Genomic DNA, 26,276 nt, shown 5'->3' with positions numbered 1-26,276 from the left:
TGCGGCTTTAAAACGCAGATAGTGCGGCAAGAGCACCATTCCAGCCCGCGAATATCAAATGTAAAGGATGCAAGGAACAAGTGCGGCGACATTCTACACCCCGTGATAGTGCAAACCAGTGGAGGTCCAAAAGGGGGAGGGGACGGACGCCCCCTTCATCCTAAGACTTTGCGAATCTATCTGAATGCCCCTTTCACGGAGCATGTGGAAATAATTTCTCATCAGTCATTTTTCGCAGCAAAATAAAGAGAGACGTCCGAAGCAGCACACTCGACGGAAGCCGCTAGAGCCAAGGTTAGGCCTGAACGGTAATACGCAAGTCTGACATAATCAAGCCAACTAGGTTAACTGGCTCAGAAGATCGAAAAAGGCGATATATTAAGAACATTAGCTAGGTCGTTTACATTTAGCTTACAGTCACTTTTAATCTTCATGGCTGGTGCTGTGATTAAAGTTGTAATAGTGTAAGATAAATATCAATTTTTGTATATGAATATTGGTCATATAAACGTTAATATTCAAAGCAACTTATGGCAAAACAACTGTTCCGTTCATAACCTATTTGTTGGTACCATAAAACCCAAAACCTGAACGAATAGAAAGCAAAAATAATAAGTAATAAAAGTACAAAAATAATAACTGAACAACATTTTGATTTATTTTTTTTTTTTTGGGGGGGGGGGGATAAAAGGAACTTTGTCCACCCCACCGACCGCAACCAATTTATGTAACCACCACTGGCTAAAACTCGTCGTTGCAACCTTCAAAGCGAAGCATCAAAGCGAAGAGCAGTCGCAACACGAAAGCAAAATAAATTTATTACATTTGCGTTGCTAGTGCGTCGACCGCTGCAAAAAATCAGCGCACACGCCCCAAAAGACTCTGCATTTATAGCAACCAAGCTGAGATTCTCCAGTGGAAAGCAACTCACTATAGTAGCCCCGACTCGTGGTTTGGAACGGAGTCATTCCATACGTGTGAATAGACCTCCACTGGGATTCCGTTCATTTCGCATGTTGCCTGAATGGCCCGAGGTTCGGTAAGGCGCCTCATATTTCATACCATGCCGCCAGCGAGCCGAACCCCTAATGTCGCGTGCATGCAGAGGAGTCCCTTTTTGCGGTGTGTCACGTCACGTGCTTATTTCTTTGCAGGAGGTAATCCTAGCCTGTTGCGGATGAACTGGAGGGCAAGCTCTTGTATTTGATCAATCCACTTGGTCATATCCGAGGCGCTGACGGTTACTTGGTCGCCCTTAATGCGGTCCACAATGGTCGTGCACACCACAGCGCCTGCGCGCGCCAAGAGAGAAGAATTTGACGCTGATGTAACAACGATGAAGGTTAACATTTCCTAGAAAGACGCCGTACATGTACTAATGGGCGACTTCAATGCCAAGGTAGGGAAAAAACAGGCAGGAGACAAGGCAGTAGGTGACTATGGCATTGGTTCTAGGAACAGCAGGGGGAAGTTACTAGTTGAGTTTGCAAGCGAAATAACTTACGAATCATGAATACCTTCTTCAGCAAACGGAAGAACCGGAAATGGACATGGAAAAGTCTTAACGGAGAGACTAAAAATGAAATCGACTTCATAATGTGTTCAACCCCCGCAATTATACAAGATGTAGAGGTAATCGGGAAAGTGCGATGCAGTGACCACAGGATGGTGAGGTCCCGAATTAGCCTAAATCTGAAGAAGGAACGCGACAGATTAGTAAGAAAGAAACCCGTCAACGAATTAGCGGTGAGGGAGAGCGCAGAAGAGTTTATGATCTCGCTACAGAATAGGTATTCAGCTCTGAGGATGGCGGCATTACCCTAGAGGCAAGGAACAATAATTTCAGAGATATCATTACTGAGTGCGCGGTAGAAGTAGGCGGTAGGATAGCTAGAGAGGATACCGGTAAGCTGTCTAAGGAGACGAAAGATTTGATTAAGAAACGCCAGAGTATGAAAGCTTCCAATCCAACAGACCAGATCGAATTGACCGAGATATCAAAGCTAATCAATAAGCGCAAGGTGGCCGATATAAGGAAGTATAACATGGAGAAAATTGAGCATGCTGTAAAGAACGGGGGAAGCCTTACAGCAGTAAAAAAGAAATTGGGCATAGGCAAAAACCAGATGTATGCGGTAAGGGACAAGGCGGGCAACGTCATCACTAATATGGAAAAGATAGTCAAAGTAGCCGAGGAGTTCTATACAGATCTCTGCAGTAGCCAAAGTAGTCAGGACCGTAATGAGATTGGCGGTAGGGAAAAACAGTCAGACGTTTCACCAGTGACGAAGGACGAGGTCAAGAAAGCACTAGAAACTATGAAAAGGGGGAAATCAGCTGGAGAGGATCAGATAACTACAGATTTGCTGAAACGGGGGGGATATCGTGCTAGAAAAACTGGCCACCCTGTATACGCAGTGCCTGGTGTCATCGACGGTACCGGAACCATGGAAGAATGCAAACATTATCCTTATTCATAAAAAAGGGGACTCTAAGGACCTTAAAAATTACAGACCAATCAGCTTACTGTCTGTTACGTATAAGGTATTTACTAAGGTAATCGCTAATAGAATCAGGACAACCTTACACTGCAATCAAGCAAGGGATCAAGCAGGGTTTCGGAAACGGTACTCTACTATCGATCATATCCATACCATCAATCAGGTGATAGAAAAATGCTCGGAATATAACCAGCCCTTATACATAGCATTCATTGATTACGAGAAAGCATTTGACTCAGTTGAAACCTCGGCGGTGATGCAGGCATTGCGAAATCAGGGGGTAGACAAGCCATACGTGAAATTGCTGGAAGATATATTTAGTGGGTGCACAGCAACTACAGTTCTGCATAAGGAAAGTAACAAAATTCCCATAAAAAAAGGTGTTAGGCAAGGAGACACAATCTCCCCGGTACTATTCACAGCTTGTTTAGAGAAAGTATTCAGAGACTTGGAATGGGAGCAGTTAGGCATAAGGGTAGATGGAGAATACCTCAGTAATCTGCGATTTGCTGATGACATTGCCTTGCTAAGCAACTCGGGGGATGAACTTCAAATAATGATTGATGACCTAGTCAGGAAAAGTAGAAAGGTAGGCTTGAAAATCAATATGCAGAAGACTAAGGTAATGTTAACAGCCTCGGGAAGGAACAGCAGTTTACATTAGGCAGCGAAATACTGGAAGTAGTAGGCGAATATGTCTACTTAGGACAGGTAGTAACCACAGATCCGGACCATGAAAAGGAAATAACAAGAAGAATAAGATTGGGATGGAGCGCATTTGGCAAGCACTCGCAGATTATGACTAGCAGCTTACCGGTATCGCTCAAGAGGAAAGTATCATCATCATCATCATCAGCCTGATTATACCCACTGCAGGGCGAAGGCCTCTCCCATATCTCTCCACTTAACCCGGTTCTGTGCTAGCTGCATCCACTTGACCCCTGCGAACTTCTTAATCTCATCCGCCCACCTAACTTTCTGCCGCCCCCTGCTACGCTTTCCTTCCCTTGGAATCCAGTTTGTTACCCTCAGCGACCATCGGTTATCCTCTCTTCGCACTACATGTCCTGCCCATGTCCATTTCTTCTTCTTAATTTCCACTAGAATGTCGTTAACTTGAGTTATTTCTCTGACCCACTCTGCACGCTTTCTATCTCTTAATGTTACCCCTACCATTTTTCGTTCCATAGCCCTCTGGGTTGTCCTCAACTTAAGTAGAACTCTCTTGGTTAGCCTCCACGTTTCAGCCCCATAGGTGAGTACAGGCAAGATGCAACTGTTGTATACTTTCCTCTTGAGCGATACCGGTAAGCTGCTAGTCATAATCTGCGAGGAAAGTATACAACAGTTGAATCTTGCCTGTACTCACCTATGGGGCTGAAACATGGAGGCTACCCAAGAGAGTTCTACTTAAGTTGAGGACAACCCAGAGGGCTATGGAACAAAAAATGGTAGGGGTAACATTAAGAGATAGAAAGCGTGCAGAGTGGGTCAGAGAAATAACTCAAGTTACCGACATTCTAGTAGAAATTAAGAAGAAGAAATGGACATGGGCAGGACATGTAGTGCGAAGAGAGGATAACCGATGGTCGCTGAGGGTAACAAACTGGATTACAAGGGAAGGAAAGCGTAGCAGGGGGCGGCAGAAAGTTAGGTGGGCGGATGAGAAGTTCGCAGGGGTCAAGTGGATGCAGCTAGCACAGAACCAGGTTAAGTGGAGAAGTATGGGAGAGGCCTTCGCCCTGCAGTGGGTATAATCAGGCTGATGATGATGATGATGATGACGATGATGATGATGATGCTTTCCTAGACTTCACGTTAGAAACGATAACGTCTCGCAGGTGCTTGCACAAGGGTTAAATGCAAAGGAATAGCTCAACGGCAGCCGCTAGGAAAGTAGAATGAACGTTAAAAAATGACGTTCATGAGTACAGTTATGAGCGCGTAACAAGTGAGAAATGTGACCTCACAAAAAAACATAGGAATGGTATCAACGGCCACTGAAACAAAGAAAAGTATAGGGCACGTTTTTGTGTTGATCAATGTGAAGTAGTTTTTTTTTTTTTCGTAGATATAGTTGATTAGAAAACAGAAAAAAAAGCATGCCTTCAGTGGTATTATCCGAACCTACGATCTCCGAATTGCACGTCGTCCGGTGTTCTACCATGAACTGAGCTACGCCGACGGCTGTTAAATCTCCTACTTGCTTAGGCCCGTCAAGGGCAATAGATTTCAGGAACTCATTAAGCTATCACCAAAGAAATACATAGAAGACGGGGCAAGAAGAGTGGACGTGGCGAGCACGCTCCAAATTATGCTATATAGGCAATATAAGGGCCTAATGGAGAGGATTTAACAACCATCGGCGTATAGCTTAGCAGTAGAGCACCGGGCGCGAAATCCAAAAATCGTGAGCTCGAATCCCAATGGGTATTATGCGGTTGTTTTTCTTCTTTCTAGCAAAATATCTCTACGACTAAGTATTACTTCACAGTTGCCTACACAAAAAATTCCTTATGCTGCCTATTGTGTCAATAACTGTTCGATACCTTCTTATGTATCTCAAAACCAAGTCCCTCACTTTCCCTGCATTTTCTATCTAACATATCTTAAACAAGGATTCGAACCTGGAGGCTTTGACGTCACAGGTAGCTTAAAAATGATATCAGACAGTTTTCCACCTTTCCCATTAGATCACATTCTACGTGACTCTATAGAAGCAATAGAGTAACTAATAATGTGCAATGAACTGTGCACGCAAGGTAACAGTTACACGCTCACAAGGTGTGTGTGTGTGTGTGTGTGTGTGTGTGTGTGTGTGTGTGTGTGTGTGTGTGTGTGTGTGTGTGTGTGTGTGTGTGTGTGTGTGTGTGTGTGTGTGTGTGTGTGTGTGTGTGTGTGTGTGTGTGTGTGTGTGTGTGTGTGTGTGTGTGTGTGTGTGTGTGTGTGTGTGTGTGTGTGTGTGTGTGTGTGTGTGTGTGTGTGTGTGTGTGTGTGTGTGTGTGTGTGTGTGTGTGTGTGTGTGTGTGTGTGTGTGTGTGTGTGTGTGTGTGTGTGTGTGTGTGTGTGTGTGTGTGTGTGTGTGTGTGTGTGTGTGTGTGTGTGTGTGTGTGTGTGTGTGTGTGTGTGTGTGTGTGTGTGTGTGTGTGTGTGTGTGTGTGTGTGTGTGTGTGTGTGTGTGTGTGTGTGTGTGTGTGTGTGTGTGTGTGTGTGTGTGTGTGTGTGTGTGTGTGTGTGTGTGTGTGTGTGTGTGTGTGTGTGTGTGTGTGTGTGTGTGTGTGTGTGTGTGTGTGTGTGTGTGTGTGTGTGTGTGTGTGTGTGTGTGTGTGTGTGTGTGTGTGTGTGTGTGTGTGTGTGTGTGTGTGTGTGTGTGTGTGTGTGTGTGTGTGTGTGTGTGTGTGTGTGTGTGTGTGTGTGTGTGTGTGTGTGTGTGTGTGTGTGTGTGTGTGTGTGTGTGTGTGTGTGTGTGTGTGTGTGTGTGTGTGTGTGTGTGTGTGTGTGTGTGTGTGTGTGTGTGTGTGTGTGTGTGTGTGTGTGTGTGTGTGTGTGTGTGTGTGTGTGTGTGTGTGTGTGTGTGTGTGTGTGTGTGTGTGTGTGTGTGTGTGTGTGTGTGTGTGTGTGTGTGTGTGTGTGTGTGTGTGTGTGTGTGTGTGTGTGTGTGTGTGTGTGTGTGTGTGTGTGTGTGTGTGTGTGTGTGTGTGTGTGTGTGTGTGTGTGTGTGTGTGTGTGTGTGTGTGTGTGTGTGTGTGTGTGTGTGTGTGTGTGTGTGTGTGTGTGTGTGTGTGTGTGTGTGTGTGTGTGTGTGTGTGTGTGTGTGTGTGTGTGTGTGACTTTGACATCGGGTATACAAAAGACTCGTGGCAGGTACGGCGGTACCTGCCACGAGTCTTCTTTGCCAAAAGTAACCAGGGTGCGCGGTTTGCTCCTTAACTCTGTAGTTAAGCGTTTAGAGGACATGTAAGATTATTAATCACCTGTACGAAAAGAAAGCCCCCTACTCTTATCTGTAAAGACCATTTTTTGCTTTTTGGTAGATTAAGGGCTCCGAACGCGGCTGAGAAGCAAACCCAGCTGCACCCTGGTTACTTTTGGCAAAGACGGTACCTGCCACGAGTCTTTTGTATACCCGATGTCGAAGTAAAACCGCACAAGGACGCGGATGAGAGAAACAACAAGGATGAGCTCTGGTCTCTTTCCTTCTCCGCGTCCTGCACACGTCGTTCATGATGCTGTGACTCCATATGCGGCATCGTGTTTTCTATGTATCTATTTTCTCAGCAACATTGCAAAACCTCAAATCGTTGCGGTTTTGCTTTGCCGGATTTGTTTAATAAACGCCACTAAAGCATTTTGAAGCGACACCTTCACTACTCCATTTAAAGCCTGCCTTCAGCACAATTTGACCTTCAAGGAGCATGACAAACTGTTGCTATAGGTTCAGATATCCACAGAAACATGTGACGGATACTTTGCCTTTCCTTTTCTATGAACCCACACAATGTCAGCGTGGGTTAGCCATTGTCCTTCAATAAGCCACAGGACAGTGTGGCTAGATGCTGAGTCTTCCTTTCCCCAAAACATCCGACCGCTTGAAGTGTAACCTTATGGACAGCCTTGATGTCGCACCACCTCCTCGACCCTTCGACCTTTGAGTGACCTTTAACCTTTCAAACTTGGAGCTGACAAAAGTGGAAGGAAGTGGAGTCCGCGATTAATCACATGGGTGGCGTCACTTCGCGCGATGAAAACAGCCATGAAGTCAATCGACTGGTATAATAACGAGGAGCAACCTTGCTTCGACTCAGAGCCAGTCATGGACGCCAGTGGCGATGAAGCTGCGCTTACCTTGTACCGATGCCAGTTAAAGTGGGCTACGAAAGACTTCTACCAAGCAGAACCATGCTGTGGAGCATTCGCTGAGTACCATGTTCGATCCTAAACCTCTGCTATTGTTTGTTTGTTTTTGCATTCTCTTTAATTTTCCAACCAGAAATTTTCTGACCTTTGATTCCGGCGTGGTGGCACATTGCTGCAAATTGGCAGGCCTCCATCTCGATGTTGCACACGCCTATGGCTCGAATCTTCTCCATGAACTTGCGCTTGGCCTCTTCCGTGTACTCGCACACTGCGCCGTCCACTCGACCCTGGCCTGCGCATTTCGAACAGCCTTGAAAGGCGTTCACCTGCCCTATGGTTCGAGAGTACTCACGTACGCACGAGAAATTAGACTGCTGGCAGTTCTAGTTGTGGGCTGATTTTACGAACCCCGCAGTGGGTGTGTATCTGAGCCTTTGTCAGGGCGCTCGAGAATTCCCTATATTTCTCGCAACACTCCTATATCCTAGATGAGTCAGTTCGACCCTAGAATAGCTATTTCAGTCATCCCAAGTTCTTTTTCTGCCTGCCTATCCCATCAGATAAAGAAAAGGGTAATAGTGCAAAAAAAGACACTCACAAATAGGTGCAAATAGACACACAGGCCAGCAATCAGTTTTAATTGACTCTCCCATCAGGTTTGATGCGGTTACTCTTTGCAGAGCGATAGTGCTTCATCTGTGCAAAAATGACCACATTATGCGTACGTTAGTTTTACACGTCGAGAACGAGCATCCCTAACAAAGGCGCCATGCGCCTGATAGACAACACTTATTTCTTGACTTGGGACTTTTATTCAAGGAACATTAGCACACGATAGACCGAAAGGGAATTTAAGATGTGCGATAGAGCAAAGTTACGGAAAGCACTCAAGAGAGCTGACGTGCTGGGATTACGAAAGCATTTATGGCTCCTTCTACGTCATACTGCGGTACTTATTTAAGACTATCTACTAGTGTACCTGTACTCACCTATGGGGCTGAAACGTGGAGGCTAACCAAGAGAGTCCTACTTAAGTTGAGGACAACCCAGAGGGCTATGGAACGAAAAATGGTAGGGATAACATTAAGAGATAGAAAGCGTGCAGAGTGGGTCAGAGAAATAACTCAAGTTACCGACATTCTAGTGGAAATTAAGAAGAAGAAATGGACATGGGCAGGACATGTAGTGCGAAGAGAGGATAACCGATGGTCGCTGAGGGTAACAAACTGGATTCCAATGGAAGGAAAGCGTAGCAGGGGGCGGCAGAAAGTTAGGTGGGCGGATGAGATTAAGAAGTTCGCAGGGGTCAAGTGGATGCAGCTAGCACAGAACCGGGTTAAGTGGAGAAATATGGGAGAGGCCTTCGCCCTGCAGTGGGTATAATCAGGCTGATGATGATGATGATGACTAGTGTACCTGTATATCGTTTCAGCGCACAGTTCGGCCGCTGGAAAGGGCCATTCTTGACGCCACTACCACATGACGTCACTATCACGAACTATCTCTATTACTGGTTGCATTCGCCAGGTTCACGGTTATCCAGCTTGGACCAACGAGTCTTCGTGGACAGTGGGTATTGTACCCACCTCGCATTCCTAATGTCTTGCTGGGTATGACTTCCACCTACCAAGATAACAAATATTTATTTTCAGTTCAATTAGTTTCCTCTGGTTACAGGAGCCTCCCTGATAGCTTGTGACAATTCGAACATTTTAAAGCGAAATCTTTGCTGGCCTAGCTCTACGAGTTTCACCGTGGTCGGCCAAGGTGTAAAATGCGCGTGCGTCGTCGCTATGGCAACCAGCTGCGCCGGACTCCGCTGGTGCACCGGCTGCCTCATGTTTTCTACGGCCGCAATAGGTTCCCGCATGATCACGTGAGTGTGAGCGCTTGCTGGTAGACGCGCCACGGAGGAGAAAGGGAAGTGCACGCATTTCATATCTGGCGTCTAGCTACTGTTTAGCCAATGTCGGCACGGCAGCCAACAAAATAAAGGAATGCTGAACACAGTCTAACGTCTAACACCGCTTTCACTAAACACATAACCACGTTAAGCCAACGCCAATATTTATTTTTTTTTTCACTTTCTTGACTTTTCGTGATCATCCTTTAACATGTCGGACTACGCTGGGTTTCGTTGGTAATGAGTCATATAATGACACCGCGTCAAAAAAAAAACGAATGTGTCAAGGTTCAAGGTCCCACAGGAACTTCATTTGGGCAGTGCGCAGAAGCCGGCACTGGTGACGGCAAAACAAATACTGTTTTAGCCCTTCTGAGAGGAGCAGTTAGGAGCAAATGTCGCTTGAACTTCATGGAAAATATGATTCGCGCCTTTTCTTTTGCGCTTCGGTGCACGAAGTTCGCATGTGTGCAGTGTAAGACACGCACCTTCGTAGAAATCATCAGTGGAAAGCGTCTTGCCTTGAACCAGATGGAGGCCGGGCAGGAACCGCCTGCCAACATCAATGATCTCTCGCACCAGGTCGGGGTCTAACCGACAGGGCCTCGACATGCGCTCACCAAGGATGAACTGGGCAGCAGAATAAGGGCGAAAAGCACAACTTACCTCAGCCCATCTTATAGAAGAAAAACGTGGTTATATAAGCTATTTCACTTTCAGCTACTAGACTAGCCCCTGTTGAGAGCGCTAACTTCTCTTTAACGAGGCACCAAATTGTATTTTCTTTCACGGCTGGAAATCTTGTACAAGTAACTGCGGAAAAAAATTTACACCATGTATAAAACACATGTGGACGCCATCATTGTTAGCCTGAACTACTCGCAAGATGTGACGAAACAGGTGGCATGCGATTTTCATCATGTTAGTTTGGCTATGTTTCGGAGTGTGCAAGCATTCTAAAGCTTTGATAGCGACCGTATACCATCATATACGGTCCAATGAACGCCTTTTCGAAATTGCCAGAACTTGTACAGCTATTGATAATCACCGACTACATTCGTAATTACAACAATACACCTAACTGCAATAGCTAAAATGTTAATTCCCAGAAATTACTGAATGCGCTAATGGTTACTATTAACCTCCCAGTGGTACAGCTGTTCGCAGTAGCCTTGTCTCAAAAAGCCTATACATTTAAGAATTAACGGCCGGCTTCCTCGACATACTTCTTTTTTTTAAATACTGCGGACCATGCATAGTCCTAGCAGGAGGGGCAGTTTCAAACACTTTGCAATACAAGAAATGACAAGCATATGCATAGAGAAAAAAAAAAAGAAATCAAACAATCAATCAGAATTGAAGATTTAGACAGGCATCGCAAAACAGAAGAAACCAAAACCAAAAGTCATGAAATAAGGAAATGACATTCCAACTCTGCTGAAAAATTGCTGGACAGAAAAATATGAGAAGATAAAGCATTCCATTCGGATACAGTTCTGGGGAAGTAACTGTTTTTAAATGTGTTTGTGCGGACGTAAATTGGTGCCAGTGAGTGTTCCTGCATGTGTCTGGTTCTCCTGGTACAATGAGCTTTGACGCATTTAGGCAACTTCGTTTTTATGTTTCATTGTAGGCAGTGATGAAGCAAGACGAGGCGAATAACCTTCCTTCGGGATTATAGGGTGTGTATGTTGTGTTGTTTCATAAGCGTAGATGGGGAGTTATGTCTTCTATATTTGCCAAATATAAATCGCACAGCTTTTCTTTGCACACGCTCGAGTTGTATGATATCTTTTTTATTATGGGGGTCCCATACAAACGCCGCATACTCAAGTTTAGCTCTTACGCAGTTGTTATAGGCAAGACGCTTAGTACTGGCAGGAGCATTCCTAAGTTCTCGCTTAAGAAAGCACAGTTTGCGAAGTGCAGCAGCAGAAGTTTCCGATGTGTTTTTCTACCAAGTTAATTTATTTGTAAGCGTAACCCCTAAGTATATATATGACTCCACCCCTAAACTATTATTGTTGTTAAGCTAATATGTAAAGAAACATGGGTATATTTTCCTTGTTACTCTTAAAAGTGCTGTTTTATCGGTGTTCAACTGCATACCCCAATTTGTACACCAGTGGGAAATAGCTTCTAATGTATCCTGTATATTTATTGATTTTTTTGTGCACGTAATTTCTTTGAACACAACCCAGTCGTCTGCAAATAATCGGGCAGAAACGTGTGCAAGAATAATATCTAACAGGTCATTAATGAAAATTTAAAAAAAAAAAAGCAGCGGGCCCAAGACACTTCCCCAAGGCACACTAGAAGTAGCATCTAACATCCGAGAAGAACTGTTCCTGGTGGTGACGTACTGTTTCCTATCACTAAGGTAGGCTTTGATACAGAGGACAATACATTCCAATTTAAACAAGAGTTTTGCATATGAAACCCGGTCAAAAGCTCTAGAGAAGTCTAGGTACAACACATCGAGTTGACCATTCCCGTCCAACACACATCCAAGTTCATGCGCAGTCGATAGCAGTTGTGTGACAGTTGATAGCCCTTTTCATAAACCATGTTGGAATTCAAATACCTTGTTGCCTTCTAAGTGTTGCCGAATATATTATGCTATAACGTGTTCCAGCATTTTACAGCATGCACTTGTGATCGAGATTGGTCGATAATTCGCGACAGATAACGGTTCACCTTCTCTGTAAACTGGGACAACACGTGCCGTGCGCCATAGTGGCGGTATTTTACCTGAATCTGACGATAACTGGAAAAGGTTAGTCAGAAATGCACACATCTGTTCTGCGTAACGCTTTAGATGGGAAACAGCATTTGGTATTAGGGGGAAAGAGTAAAAAGTAATAATTGCTGCAGCAGTGATCGCTTCGTATGGCGTGGCTGCCACGTGCGTAGGTTTGCTGTCCGACGCTGCGATGAGCTATTCAGCCAACGCATGCTTAGCACGTTGTATTGACCCGGAGCGCAGGTTCGTTATGCTTGCATTTGTATTCACTTCCCGTTCTGATCACGCCGCGCCGACAGCTGAGGTTCCTTAGAGGGTTTCTTGTTTAAAACTAAAATTTGAGGGACAGTTAAGGACGGCCGTTAAGAATATACAACACGACAGCGTTAATCGTCTCAATTTGCGGCTCCTCTTCAGGATCCTCGTTCGAGTACACCGACCCATTACTGACATGCACTTTGCTGCTCGCTAATTACCTACCCGTTAATGTGTTCCTCACTATACTCGTTAGCACACAGTCAAAAGCTAGGTACCACATTATGAGTAATATACCACTCGGCATAGATATAAGCCCCGCTTTAATCAGGCCGTACGAACGTACCTGTATGGCGGGTGCCCACGTTCAATTCCCATCGCCCCTTCCGCCTTAAAATAACTGCCGAAGCTGTAAGACCCTGCCAAATCGGATCTGTCATGTGGTCTCGTACACAACTGATTTCCAGCCAGCGCGCGGCTTTGCATTCCACCTGACGCCCACCGCCTGGCAGTGGTATGCGCTTGATGGTTCACTCGCAACGCCAACAGTGCCGACACCGGATCTCCTCCAGAACGCAGCCCTTGACTTCGTCGCGTTAAAACAGGGCCTGCTCGATAGGCAAATGCTATGCTGCCGCGATCGGTCTGAGCGATATAGATAATTCAACGCCGCGATGCGGTTCCCCCATGCGGCAACGTTCGTGATGAGCATACATGCATGGCATTCCCGATTGGGCAGATTGGCAGGATTCAGGAAGGTTTAGCAAGAAGGTTTAGCCTGATACACCTTCTTTGAAACCATGGCTCATGCGCAGCTTCCGCACCGCTCATCTAGTGAGATCGGGTACTCGTTAATTCGTTCCCGTCATTGTCAGCAAGCGATGCTTTTTTATACGTGTGACGCGATCCCATTTCAAGGGAGGCGAAAAGCAAAAGGTGCCCGCGTGCTGCGCGATGTGAGTGCACTTTAAAGATCCCCTGGTGGTGGTCTTGTTCGCTTCGAGTCCTTAAAAACTACATACTACTACCACTATCAATTTCATTCACACGATTGATATAAAGTTCGACACACGTACTTACGACTACTTACGTGTATGAACGAAATCGTAACGGTCCCAAGGCTGAAATGTCTTCGAGTAAGATTTGCTGCTGGTATTGGTTTCGGTGCGAGCATCTGCGTATTTCACATAGACTGCCATGCTTCACATGACATCTGGGAGCAGTATTTTCCGAAGCCATCGGTTCAAAAGCATAAATTTGGAGGTCCCTATGTCGTTGGTTCGAACCTTTGTCGTAAGCTAGCGTTCAACTTGACAAGCCTGTGTACTATGCGCAACTAGGTCGTATTGCACAATCCGGAATGATGTATGAAAAGCGGCTTACCATAGTTTTGATGCCAATGTCGGAAACACCACCGATACGTGGAGGATGACCAGTGGTGAGTACATATAAACGAAATGTAGAGGCTCTGTAGCGCAACGATCTGGATATATCCAGTAATGTATTGCGGATGCTCGACTTGCTATAAGAGTCATAAAACCGCTTACTCACGCCATTTTTTTTTTCGTGTCCTCGCTGTCATTTTTGCGACCGCCTCTCTGACATAAACGCCACCATCTTTAATAGTTTACTATTTGCACACCCCTAGCTATGTTTTACAGGCAACATTTGATGACTGCAACAGGCACAGCACAAACCAGACGAACAGGAAGGCGTCTTTAGAGCCACCCTATATGCGGCCATCAATATTTTTATAATGCTGCAATAGATTGTGCTACCAGCGCGTCTAGAGCACGCGAGATACAAAAACTGCATGTATTAGATGAGCGCTACCGTAAAAGGATTGATTGTGTTTTGTACGCAACAAAGTAAGCTTGATCCAGGAATCATCCAAGAGAAAATTAAGGAAGCATGAAATAATACAGCTTTTATTATATAGTGTGTTAAACGGGGATCCAGGCACTGGTAGCGGGCACTGGAAGCGAGAAGAACGGGAGCGGTGGTAGCTTAACTTTGAGTCAGCTGGTCCGCAAAAACACTTCCTCTTCCTCTTTCTCGGCTATCTGCTGCCTAATCGGACCTTCTTCTTTACAAGTGCTAAAGATCTATTTTTATCGATCCTACACGCCCAAAAGCACATATATCCGCCGCCGTAACACTGGACGCATTACCCCGCTCTCAGCACAGCGCATTGCAAATATCTGCCTTAAAAGCTAGAAAAAGATCTACCTATAGACAACAATGAAAATGTCAGCAAAACATCGGTGGCCCCCAAGAAATTGATCTACATGTGCACACAAATCAGGCGGCTACATAAATGTGCACAAACAGTGCAAATATCCTCTTTCCAGTGTCTTAAGCTGCAGTGATAAAGCAAATCCTGAGAAAACAAGAAGTGCTCACAACTTCCAGCTCTTCCCGTAGGAGCCCGTTCATGACACCTGTGCTGACGACAACTGATCCTGCGGGAATTCCTGAAAGAATGGACAGGATAGAGTATTTGTATATTAGAGTTCAGACTAGATTCACGAGAGAGGCGCACCGGGTATGAAATAAACAATTTTGCACAATAAAGAAAAGGTTATATTTGAGCTGAGTTACTCTTTGGTACTTGTATTCTATTAGAAATATTTAATCTATAATTTGCTTCCCTTATGATTGCCTTTGGCGCTGGTGACTGACACATCGTGAAGACCTTAGCGTCTTTTTTACTCCCGAACGATGAATCTCTCAGGAACTGGGAGCGTTACTTATGCTATTCACGTTCCCTGAATTGCACTGCCAAGACCGAAACTATCTTACGGGTCTTTAACACCAGAGCGACCCGAGCGACCCCGTTTAAGCTTGTGTACGGCAGGGAGCCCACGACGACGCTCGACGCAATGCTGCCGCACGTAACCAGCGAAGACAACCTTGACGTCGCCGCCTACCTGCAGCGTGCAGAGGAAGCCCGACGACTCGCACGGCTGCGTATTAAAGACCAACAGCGCACCGACAGTCGACGATACAATTTACGACGACGCCATGCAGAGTACAATCCAGGAGACCAAGTGTGGGTTTGGACACCAATTCGCCGTCGCGGATCAAGTGAAAAGTTGTTGCGTCGATACTTTGGGCCATACAAAATTTTTCGCCGCGTCGGACCACTGGACTATGAAGTCATTCCCGACGGAACGTCAGCATCACAACGGCGACGCGCACGCCCAGAAATTGTCCATGTTGTACGACTGAAGCCATATTACGCGCGTTAAAGAATCTGTGGTGTTTAAACTTTGCAGTGTTTATGTTTAAGTTTCTTTGTTTTGGAACATCGAGGCGATGTTTTTTTAAGGGGGGGAGTAATGCCGCGAAACCTTCAAACAGTATTTGTTGTTTTTTAACAGCCGCCGGCATACAGGCTTATCACTCTGATTCTGGACCGCGTATCAGTTCCGTAATCTTTGTTTGTTAATGCTCGATGTCGCAAGTCACACCTTTATCAGTTTTGTTGTAGCGAAAGATGCACCGAGATCGGTCTCGAAGGTTCCGGCCACTCGGGTGTCTTTCCACAATGTTCTAGCCCGTGCTGGTAGCTGTTTGCGACGTTATCTAGATTGTTCTGTGCAGCCTTTAAATTGAGCGTTGCCGAGTGTGACGGGCATTCTTTGTTCGACGACCGACGAGTGCGTTCGTTGCTATCGCCGCCGCCGAGTTGCTTAGTTCTTTTGCGGGCGCAATTCAGCCCCAATAAAGAGTTATTTCAGTACCATCACGCCTGTGTCATTGTCACCATCACGTGACAATATGATAAAAATTATAGAAAAGCTTAAACAAAACGATTACAAGAAGAAACGCGTCTTCAGCTACAGAAAAACCTGCACATAGACGCAAACACTATGCCTGGAACCACGTTGATTTCATTACAGCAATCACTTCTCCTGGCGTATGCATAAAATGGGTCGCTCAAGTTTTCTTATTGATACTTTCCCTCCGCCATAATGATTCCCGCGACATTCTTATTTCGACGTTGATATATATATATATATATATATATATATATATATATATATATATATATATATATATATATATATATATATATATATATATATATATATATATATATATAATTTTTTTTTTGATGGAAGCCAAGCGCACCACATCCTTTACCTATATGTCATGCCTCAATACGAATCACAAAACTGATTAAGAATTTTTATACATTCCTATAACTTCTATGTGCAACCCGCCGGGGTGGCGCAGTGGTTACGACGCTCGACTACTGTTCCCAAGGACGCGGGATCGAATCCCGGCCTCGGCGGCCGCTTTTCGGTGGAGGCGAAAAGCAAGGCGTCCGTGTGCTGTGCGATGTCAGTGCACGTTAAAGAACCCCAGGTGGTCGAAATTTCCGGAGTCCTCCACTACGGCGTCTCTCATAGCCTGAGTTGCTTTGGGACGTTAAACCCCACAAACCAACCAACCCTATTACGAAAGTGAACAATATTATGGGACAGGTATAGGTACTCGTCATTCGTTAGGGTTAGCTGTGAACAAAAAAAAAGCTCTAGCTACCTCGCGACGTATATGTCTAGCTTCCCTTACATATGTTGCCATTAAATTATAGAGTCGGAGACCTGGAATAAAAAACAACTCAAGCTTGTTCTAGCTATTTCTCAGGCAACTAACGAGTGTTAAATGTACGCCGAAATATTTCAATAAAATTTGCCAACTTTACTGCGCTGTGGCCTCCAAGAACAATATCGCAGACATCAAATATTAATAATAAACTGAGAGATTTTCTGGTGCAAGGAATGGAGGAAAGATGTGCGAAGTTCAGGCCTGCAAAAGCTACATATAAAGCACCTGACAAGTGTTTATATTATGCTGTATGAGGATTTACGTTTCTGAGCTACATATGTGTTTTTTTTTTTTTCTATCGTATTGATAAGTTTTTGCTTTTAGCATGATGACGGTATCAATTCACTGGTACTAAACCCTGTTATACGTCGACAATGCAAGTGCTAATGAACAACCGTGAGCCCTCCTAATTTTAGATCATTTTTCCTAAGCTTTCATACAATAAACCTACGCACAATTTTTACCTCAACAACTATTCGCGCTACACTGAGTATTGCTATAGCACTGTTTCCTCAGTGCCAGCAAATAGTAAGCATGGTAAAATGTTCCGAGTTCCTTGTTTCAAATTTCCATTCTTGAAGCGCATTTAAACAAAAGTAACGTCTTTATGCCATAAAATCTGCGTAAACTTTTAAGGACTGGTTACCGTCTATAAAGAGTAACAGTAACCTTGCGGTTACAGACTCGGTTGCTGTTCGCTTGCGTGGGCCGGTTGTGAAGCGTGAGCGCCATAGTACATCTTGAATAATTTTCCCCGAATCTGGTATAAGAGAGCACAGAATGCGTACCGATGCCACCGCAGGTGCCAAGGCGCATCATGACCACGTCGGCGGTGCAGCGAGAGTAATACAGCAGCTTGAGCAGCTCATGCATCACGATGGACAGCGAAGGAGAACCCATGCCGTGCTGTGACACAAAGAGTGCTATGAGAGGAACGCTTGCCGCCAAATTTAGACGGCGTCAGCGTTACGCTTCTCTGGAAAAGTTTCTCCAGATAACAGTGTCATTACTGGCATATAGTTAGCTTTATCTGCTGCATCACAATGGCAGTGTGTGTTACGTTATTCCAGCGTCAGGATAGTGGTATGTCATGGGTAATGGGTTAAACAATGCGTTCAATGAGAAGAGCAGTGACATTTATCCTGGAAGCCGCGCCTATTAAGATGTTAAGGTGCTTGACTAGGACTTGACGCGTCTTGCTAAGTAAATGCATTAGGCAGAATGTTGCGCAGTGGTAATTATATGGTATACACATTCGTGCCAAATCACACGTGACAATAGAGGTCGGTGCAGTGTTGTTGATACCGTTACCGAGGTAACACGGACACGACTGCGCATGTGCGACTTCTTGCATCTGAAGACATCGTGGTTCGATAACGACAGACGACGGCGGGCACGTCTTTACTTCCCACGGCGGCCCATACGTAGTCGGGCTACCAGTACTCGGGTATCGATAACACGGTAACCAGGTGTGCTAAATATGTCTAACATTGAGAGCGCTGCCTTGCCACGACGCAGTGATAGCGCCCATTGGCTGGTTTTACCGTCATACTAAATTTCGAGAAAGGAGCTGCTGCCAGTTCTGTACGAACAGGCGTTCCAATACAGGCGTTTCAACATGGAGATACACTCAACCTCTCCTCTGTCCATAGATGTGCTGTAGTGTAAATGTTTACAATAAATAGTAAAAAATCGGCAAAGTTCTCAAGTGAACACACGTAACACAGACAAGTGGCTGGTCCCATTTTTTTCGCACGGACTATAGGCTGCAGACATAAGAATATACAATTCCTGCAATTTTAATAAATTCAAAGAAAAATCAGTCCACTAAAGCTGCACTACGTATGTGTTTTGTAATTATGTAGCCCGATGGTATTTTCCACAGTTATAAAGTTATCTCTTATTTTCATTCGTGGCCTGTTAAAATTTCGAATTTGAAGTGTTTTTAAAGTATGAACTATTAGCGGTCATTTTTATTTTCAGTGATATTTTGAATATACCCTGCTAGTTTGCTTTGCTTGCTGAACTGATATTTAGATGCTGTTGTGATATACCTATGTTTGCATTGCATTACTTACATTAGTGATCCGGTTTGCTGCACTTAGGACATGAAAAAATGTATTTGCTTCTTTATGTATATATATATATGTATATTATTTTATGGTATGCTAGACTGCCTTGTAACGGCTGCCCGGGTCCCGTCAAGCTATTTACTCGCAGGTTTTAGCTCAGGCAGCCGACCAGAACATTCTGGGAAATAAAATTGAAAATTGAATTGAATTGAAGCCAGAGCGTCTGCGTATTCAAACTTCGGTAAGGTACTTACGGCGCTAATGAAGCCACTGGGGCCATCAGGTGTGAGGACGATGATCTGCTTTACCCTCAAACGATTTTGAGTTTGGCGAGTGTCGTAAATACACAACTACAAAATTCAAAGGCGGACTCTGTAGATTGTGGGATTTCTACAAATTTGGTACCGCATATCTGAAGATCCGAGTATTCGGTAACATCGAGTGGCAAGCAGCAGGCTGAATCTGCACACCTGCAGCATCAGTATGCTTCTTACCACAAGTACTGAGGAGATACCCAAGAGGCCCTAAGCGGCACTCACGCTAACGGAGAGCACCGGCCCGATTTTGTACATGGAGTAGTGCTGCGAAGCTTGGCTGGTGATGTCGCACAGGTCAGCGCCCGTCGGCAGCTTGATGTCCAGGCCAGCCCTAACGAACTGGGCGAAGCGATGCATTCGCGTCGAGGTGCCACCCATGCACACGAACTGCGAGCGTGTAACAATTTGGAGAGTATACAGCAGAGATCTACGCCATGTGGCTGCTGTTAGCTGACACGGATTTGAAAGAGTCCTGAGGTGGCAGCAGAGGCCACTGGGGTGCCGTACTAGGGACTCCACCTAGTGTTTGTGAGGGGAAGGGCACTAAGCCTGACCCCAGAGCCACCTCCATGTAACTCTCTCTTTTTAATAAACATTTTCACCACCATCACCAGGCATTGTCTATCAGAAGGAACTTAGACATACCAAATGCTCGTTACAAGCTGGTAAGGAAACTATAAATATAAGAATAAAGCGATGTGCATAAGCTGCACGTACAGTCATGAGCAAAAATGGTATACAATACTCAACCAGTGACAGAGCTAAGGAAAACTGCATCGAAGTGTCATCTAGCGATAGCGTAAGGGACAAGGACATCGTCACATGAATGTGGATAAAATGAGGCACCGTAACTATTGTCTCGATCTTAGATAGCTGTTGCTAGATAAAGTTGGAATGCAGTTTTCTCAATCTCCTTCACCGGCTGAGTGTTGTATACCACTTTCATCATGACTGTATATATTCGACGGGGACCACATTTAATAAGATAGAGGAAAACGCAGGTTAAACGGTTCGCACCCGGGCTACAGCTATGCAGGTTTGTATTTCATATCACCACAAAAGTTATGAATCCAGGGAATGATGAAAGGAAGATTGCTACAGAGTATCAAAGAGAACCAAACGAGTGACGAGGGGACCCTCAGTTCGCAAGCCAAGCCAACGTTTCAACAAGCTCCCCCTTAACCCTCGTTCGGTTCTCTTTCACACAAAGTTATGAGTGCGTTAAAAGAACCTGGAACTCTGATCAGTCGTTGCTTTAACATGGTTCCTCCAAAACTGCCCACAATCATTGAATCTTCGAAGCGCATTGCCTAAATGCTACCTTAACGTCACCGAACATCTCCTTCAGATTGTGTGTGTCGGTGGAGAGTCCAAGGTAGTAGAGGTTATCCACTTTCATGTTCTTCAAGTGAGGATTTCGCAGCTGCACAGTACGGGCCCCGTTCGAGTCGCTGCGCGTCTGGGTCCTGCACAGCCAAGTGACGGAGTGAATTAACTCGGCTGCTTTTCCAGGACAAACACTGTACTTTTTACTTAAGGCAAGCACCGTACCTGGGGCTAAAGCTGGCTTCAAGGCATGGAAAGTAAAATGCACTAGGCTGCCCCAAGACATGAACACCTACCGATTTTCATGTGCCTGAAGATTTGCCAGTGGAAATAGCTTGACGTCGACATCCAAAGCACACTACCTATCACAAATCGTTCTTTGAGCTGACAGCTCTGAATTCATTGATTATGTAGCCGATTACAGCAGTAGTTTTACAAACTTGATTTCGATGCGCTTCCACTGTAGCACACTATACAGCAGTACTATGCCATGGCTAACTTCAGTATACTAGTTTTCTTTATCATCTCACAGTATATAAGGCCAGCTAAAACAAAGGTAAGGACGCATTAATAAAACTGGGTATTTCGGGAAAAGACAAAACAAACAGGACAAAACAAAAGGAAAAGCACTAATACAAAGCTCAAGTTTCGAATGGAACAAGCTTAACAAGTGGCCCTTCTCTGTACTTTGTTAAGCTAATAGCATATAGCTATATTGTTTCCATCCCTGTTGAAGCACGGCTAAGATGGTCAGCTTTTGAAGCACTGAGCTCGCTCGAAGCACCAGTACTCCATAGCCGCTGCGGCATCTGCCATCGCAGTTTCGAAGCGGCCTTTTCACAGATGCTTGTAATATACAGCATAGGGATAGCGACAGAAAGTAGTTACAGCGGTCGATATACGTACGACTTCGGATCATTGCTTGACGCCATTGCCTTTCGCAGCGAAGCTGTAAGAAGCCGGCAATCTTTCCCGTCTCGGCTCACGCAGGACGTCTTCTTCTTTGTCTCCCCATGTGCACTCACATGTATTACCAACAGTAAAGAGAAAGAGAGTAATTTATTAGACCCCCAGTACAGAGTCGATCAAGCTTGTCGAAGGTACATGTACAATGGTAGCGAAGGCTTCATAGACGCCCATATGTTCAAAACAAAAACATAGCGGCTCATTAGAACTCCAGTACCCTCTGAAAATTGGGAGTCAACTAAAGTAAGTTGTTGTTGTTATGAACTTTATTTTTCCACTGATGTAGGAGGCCCCCTACTCCCCGCCCCCGGCACGCAGGCCTATGGGACGGAGGCCGGGGCCTCCGTGACTAAAGACAGGCGAAGCGACAGTGTTTCTTCGCGGCTTCAGCCGCCAGGCGGATAGCTTGCTGCTGGTTGGCGGGGGACTCGCTCCACAGTAGCAGTTTCCAGGCTTCTCTACTATTTATGTTTTCCTTGGCGCCAGGAGAATCAAGGCATTGCCAGATTATGTGATCCGGAGTACCCCTTTCTCCGCAGGTTTCGCATTTATCGTCCGCCTTTTCCTCCACTTGCGTGTGGAAAAGCCAGACGGGACTTGGGAAATTCCCTGCTTGCAGGCGCCGCCAAGCGACGGCCTCCTTGTTAGTTAGCGTTCGGTCCGGTGGTGGCAGGCACCTTCTGCTAAGTCTGTAGTGTTCTAAAATTTCCTTATAAGTTTGCAGCCCCTCATCCATCCCATCGCAATCAGGCGGCTCTACGGCTGCCCGGAAGTAGAGAGCTCGGGCTAGCTCGTGCGCCGCCTCGTTGCCGGGGACGGACTCGTGCGCGGGGGTCCAAATAATTTGAATCTTTCTTTTAAGTTTTCCTTTCTCTAAAATTTTGGCTGCCTGCTTCGAGACCCTCCCTTTTCCAAAGTTCCAGACAGCTGTTTTGCTGTCACTAATAACTATGCTGGCTTCCGTTCCAACGCAAGCGAGCGCTATTGCAACTTCTTCAGCCGTGTCTACATTTCGGCTTCTAACGGAAGCGGCGGCGGCGGGCACGCTGCGGCCGTTGACGACCGCAGCCACCGCCGCCCCTGACTTCCCGCTAGCCGCGTCCACGTAGGCGACCTCCCCCGGCTTCATTTTCCCCGCTTTCTGTGCGACAGTCTCGGCCCTCTTTTGTCTCCTCTCCTTGTTGTACGTAGGGTGCATGTTTTTAGGTGGGGGGGGGGGGGGGGGGGGGGCACTATTATATATTCGCGACACTTTCGTGGAATGTCTACTTTGTGGCTTATTCCTCTATCTGACTGCAGTCCCACCCACCCGAGGATGGTTCTGCCCGTGGTGGTTCTGCTCAATCTTTCTAGTTGCGCCATGCGCACAGCCTCCGCTAGTTCCGTCCAATTGTTGTGCACCCCCATTTCGAGGAGGCGTTCAGTCGAGGTCGAGATGGGTAGTCCCAGAGCCCTCTTCGCGCATCGTCTGATGAGTGCGTCTATTCTCTGCTTTTCGTCTGATCTAAAGTTTAGGAATGGTGTGGCGTAACATATGCGGCTAGTGATGTAAGCCTGCATTAGTTTCAGGAGGCTTCGTTCCTTAAGGCCCCGACCCTTGAGTGCGATTCTCCTGAACAGACCCGTGACTTGCGTGGCGTACGCGTTCAGTTTCTTTACCGTTGTATCATTGTACCCATCTGCTTGTAGAAACAGCCCCAGGATTCTAATTGGTTCGACTTTTGGCACTATTTGGCCGTCTACTGTTACGCTGATGTTTATCTGGCGTTTACACCTGAGCGCTTTCGGGTTGTAGATAAACAGTTCCGATTTTTGTGGAGAGCACGAGAGGCCCCTTTCGGCCGCGTAGGACACCACGGTGTCCGCCGCCGCTTGCAAGCGCTCCTCGATGCTCGCGTCACTCCCCTGGGTGACCCACAGGTTTACGTCGTCCGCGTACATGCTGAATTTCAAGTTTTCTACTTTCCTCAGTTCTGCCGGGAGGTTTCGCATGGCAACATTAAAGAGGAACGGGGACAGCACCGAACCCTGTGGCGTACCCCTGCTTCCTAGTTTGACGGTGGAGGATTCAATGTCCTGAAACTTTATCTTTATCGTTCTACCCGACAGGAAGTCTTTTACGTAGTCGTACGTTTTCTTTCCGACCCCCAATTCTTGGAGGCCAGAAAGAATCGCCGCGTGTTTTACGTTATCGAACGCCTTTGTCAGGTCTAGACCTAGTAGCACCCTCGCGTCCCAGGTTTCGCTTCCTATGATGTCGTGTCTCAAGCGGAGCATTACGTCCTGTGTGCACAGGCCGGGCCGGAACCCAACCATTTCGTGCGGCCACAGGTCGTTAAGCTCCATGAAACGCGTTAGTCGCGTTTGGACTACCCGCTCCATCAATTTCCCTATACAGGATGTTAGAGAGATTGGTCGTAAGTTCTCTAGTTTAGGGGGCTTGCCTGGCTTCGGTATCAAAATTACGTTTGCTGTCTTCCACTGTTGTGGAAGGTGGCCTCTGTCCCAAACGATTCTCATGTATTTGGTGAGCATGCGAATGGAATTATCGTCCAAATTTCGGAGAACCTTGTTTGTAATTCCGTCTGGGCCGGGAGCCGATTTTGTTTTTAGGCCTAATATTTCGGCGCGAACCTCCGCCTCCGTGATCGGCGCGTCTAGGGCCTCGTTTAAAGGCCCTTCGTAATCCGGCAGGGGTAAAGTTTGTGTGTCGCCTACGTACATGTTAATTAGTTTCGCCATGAGTTCCCCGTCCGTGCCCTCGAACGCGTGTCTGGCTTTCGTCAGTCTTATGCCCGATTGAGTTTTCGAATTGTCAGGATTAAGTAGGTGTCTGAGTAGGCTCCACGTATTAGCAAGGCTCATGTTCCCTTCCATCTCGTCACACCTACTACACCAGTTTTGTTCGCAAAGTTTTACTGCGTAATCTTCAATCTCTTTGTTATATCTTGCTATCCTTCGCCTAAGGTTCCTGTTCTGACGCTGAATGACGTCAGGACTACGTATACCATTGGCAAGAATTATAAAGTGTCACTTTTCTGGATGCATCCTGCCGTATCTTCGATGCCATCCTTTTGAAAGGCGGCTTTTAGCGCTCGCCAATCTTTGTCATTCTATTGGGCTCAAATTCCGCTGTTTGCGTTGTGCTGGCAATCAAACACAACAATTAAAAGACGTCACAGGAAGAGAGCAAACCAGCACTTCTTCCGGAGGGACAGGCTCAGCATACTTGCACATATGACCTGCAAAGAGCCGGCGTAACCACCCAATTCGCAATAGAGTGCCGAACAAGTTTAGTTCGAAAATATTCGCGCTTTATTAAATCAAGCCCATGAATACAATGATAAAGCTTACCAGCAAAATATACAAAAAAGCCAGCACTTACCGATACAGTAAGTTACCAATGCGCACACGTAAGGCAGACCACACGTGCTAACAGGAGCTCATGTGTGAAAGTACTGATGAAAACAATGTAGTGTAACACCAACGGTAGAGTCCTCGCTGTTGCACGATGCATCAGTCCTTCGAATACCACGAGCTGAGTTTTATAGGCGCCAAGCGCTTCGAAAAAGACGAAAATCCTGCCACCATGGCGCAACAACACTTAGCGCCGGCCGCACGTAGAACGAGAAAATGACGGACTTACAAAACTGAGAAGCATCCTACCTAATAGAAGGACTCTGCTAATAGCAATGACTGAGAAGCAACTCGTATACAAGCAGAAACTTCACAATCGGCACATTTTTACACAAGCTAGCTAACTTCGTTAAAATCTCGAGAACACCATCGCAGGCCGCTTGACGGCAGCAATAAGCGATAAGAACTGCTTCGTTTGCCTGGTGCCTTCGCAAGCACCCAGCAAGGCGTGCAAAGTCTCACTAATGCCGATGCAGCTTTAAAAGGTGACGCAACAAGAGTGTTGCAAAATTAAAAAGATGAAGTGGTTTTTTTCATGAAACGAGGTAAAACAAATACATTATTCTTGGGTTGGTGCATAGCTTTTATTTAGTAGTTTTATAATTCATTTGAGTGTTTGGCCCCCGAGCTGTGGTTGTGCTGCAGTAGCGCTGAACCCCTTTTGGGCCCAGCCTTCGCTACCAGTTTACTTCCGCTATGGCTTGTCTAGAGCGCTCACGCAGTCTCATGCCGAAGAAGTAAAGCGAAATTTTGAAATCATCCACTGGCTTTCTCTGATAATACTTACGCTTTCTAGGAAGCGAATAGACCTGAGAACAGCAAAGACACAAGTTATTTGCCAAGTTCAAATAATCCTCAAAAATATTTCATTTCATTTGCTGCTCGAGTGCTCTAAACAAGTGTAATCGACTCCGTACCCAGTGGATACGTTCGATTTTCTAGTGCGGGACTACTTACTGACAGGTCTTGGAAGGTGAGTGATGGTCACATGACCTTGGAAGCTCCCTCCATTGTTTGCTCTTAGCAGATGATACCGACCATCAGTCACCACGACTCCGTTCTTTCGCAGTGATGCCATGGTGACGCCGCGAACACGTATCGTTTGGCGTACATGTAATACTCAAGACAGATAACAGAGGAGCGAATAAATAAGTGCTTTTCGCGAGCGGAGCGTGACATGCCTGAATGTGAAGCGTTGTACATACTTCAGTTTGGCAGGGTTTTCCTGCCGTTGCGGCTCATGAAGTTCTTCCAAAGGCCCAGCTCACTGCGCTCGAAAGCAGACGAATGCGTTATCAAAAG

General features: G+C 45.9%; 1 protein-coding gene across 1 annotated transcript; it reads right to left on the bottom strand.

Annotated features, from left to right (window-relative positions):
• Positions 1-806: 806 nt before the first annotated feature.
• Positions 807-21,523, bottom strand: LOC146185272 (uridine phosphorylase 1-like). Its single transcript, XM_084607786.1, has 8 exons — positions 21,498-21,523; positions 20,587-20,731; positions 19,488-19,652; positions 17,665-17,782; positions 14,663-14,733; positions 9,750-9,891; positions 7,504-7,650; positions 807-1,292 (listed from the first exon to the last, which is right to left on the bottom strand). Exons 1-8 carry the CDS (start codon positions 21,521-21,523, stop codon positions 1,141-1,143), a joined length of 966 nt encoding a protein of 321 aa, XP_084463912.1. The 3' UTR covers positions 807-1,140.
• Between the last annotated feature and the right edge of the window lie 4,753 nt (positions 21,524-26,276).

This window comes from Amblyomma maculatum, chromosome 6, assembly GCF_055883805.1.
Source record: "Amblyomma maculatum isolate TAMU_Amacu chromosome 6, ASM5588380v1, whole genome shotgun sequence".
In the NCBI taxonomy this organism is placed as follows: domain Eukaryota; kingdom Metazoa; phylum Arthropoda; class Arachnida; order Ixodida; family Ixodidae; genus Amblyomma; species Amblyomma maculatum.
The sequence above is the reverse complement of the archived record's forward strand: the minus strand, read 5'-3'. Positions and strand labels throughout refer to the sequence as shown.

Excerpts from the sequence above, each read along its gene's own strand:
- LOC146185272 (XM_084607786.1), bottom strand. The coding sequence starts at position 21,523 with ATGGCGTCAAGCAATGATCCGAAGTC. Across the intron at positions 17,783-19,487 it reads GGCCGGTGCTCTCCGTTAGC|CACGGCATGGGTTCTCCTTC; the intron begins GTGAGTGCCGCT and ends TTTGTGTCACAG. Across the intron at positions 14,734-17,664 it reads TGGCACCTGCGGTGGCATCG|GAATTCCCGCAGGATCAGTT; the intron begins GTACGCATTCTG and ends CCATTCTTTCAG.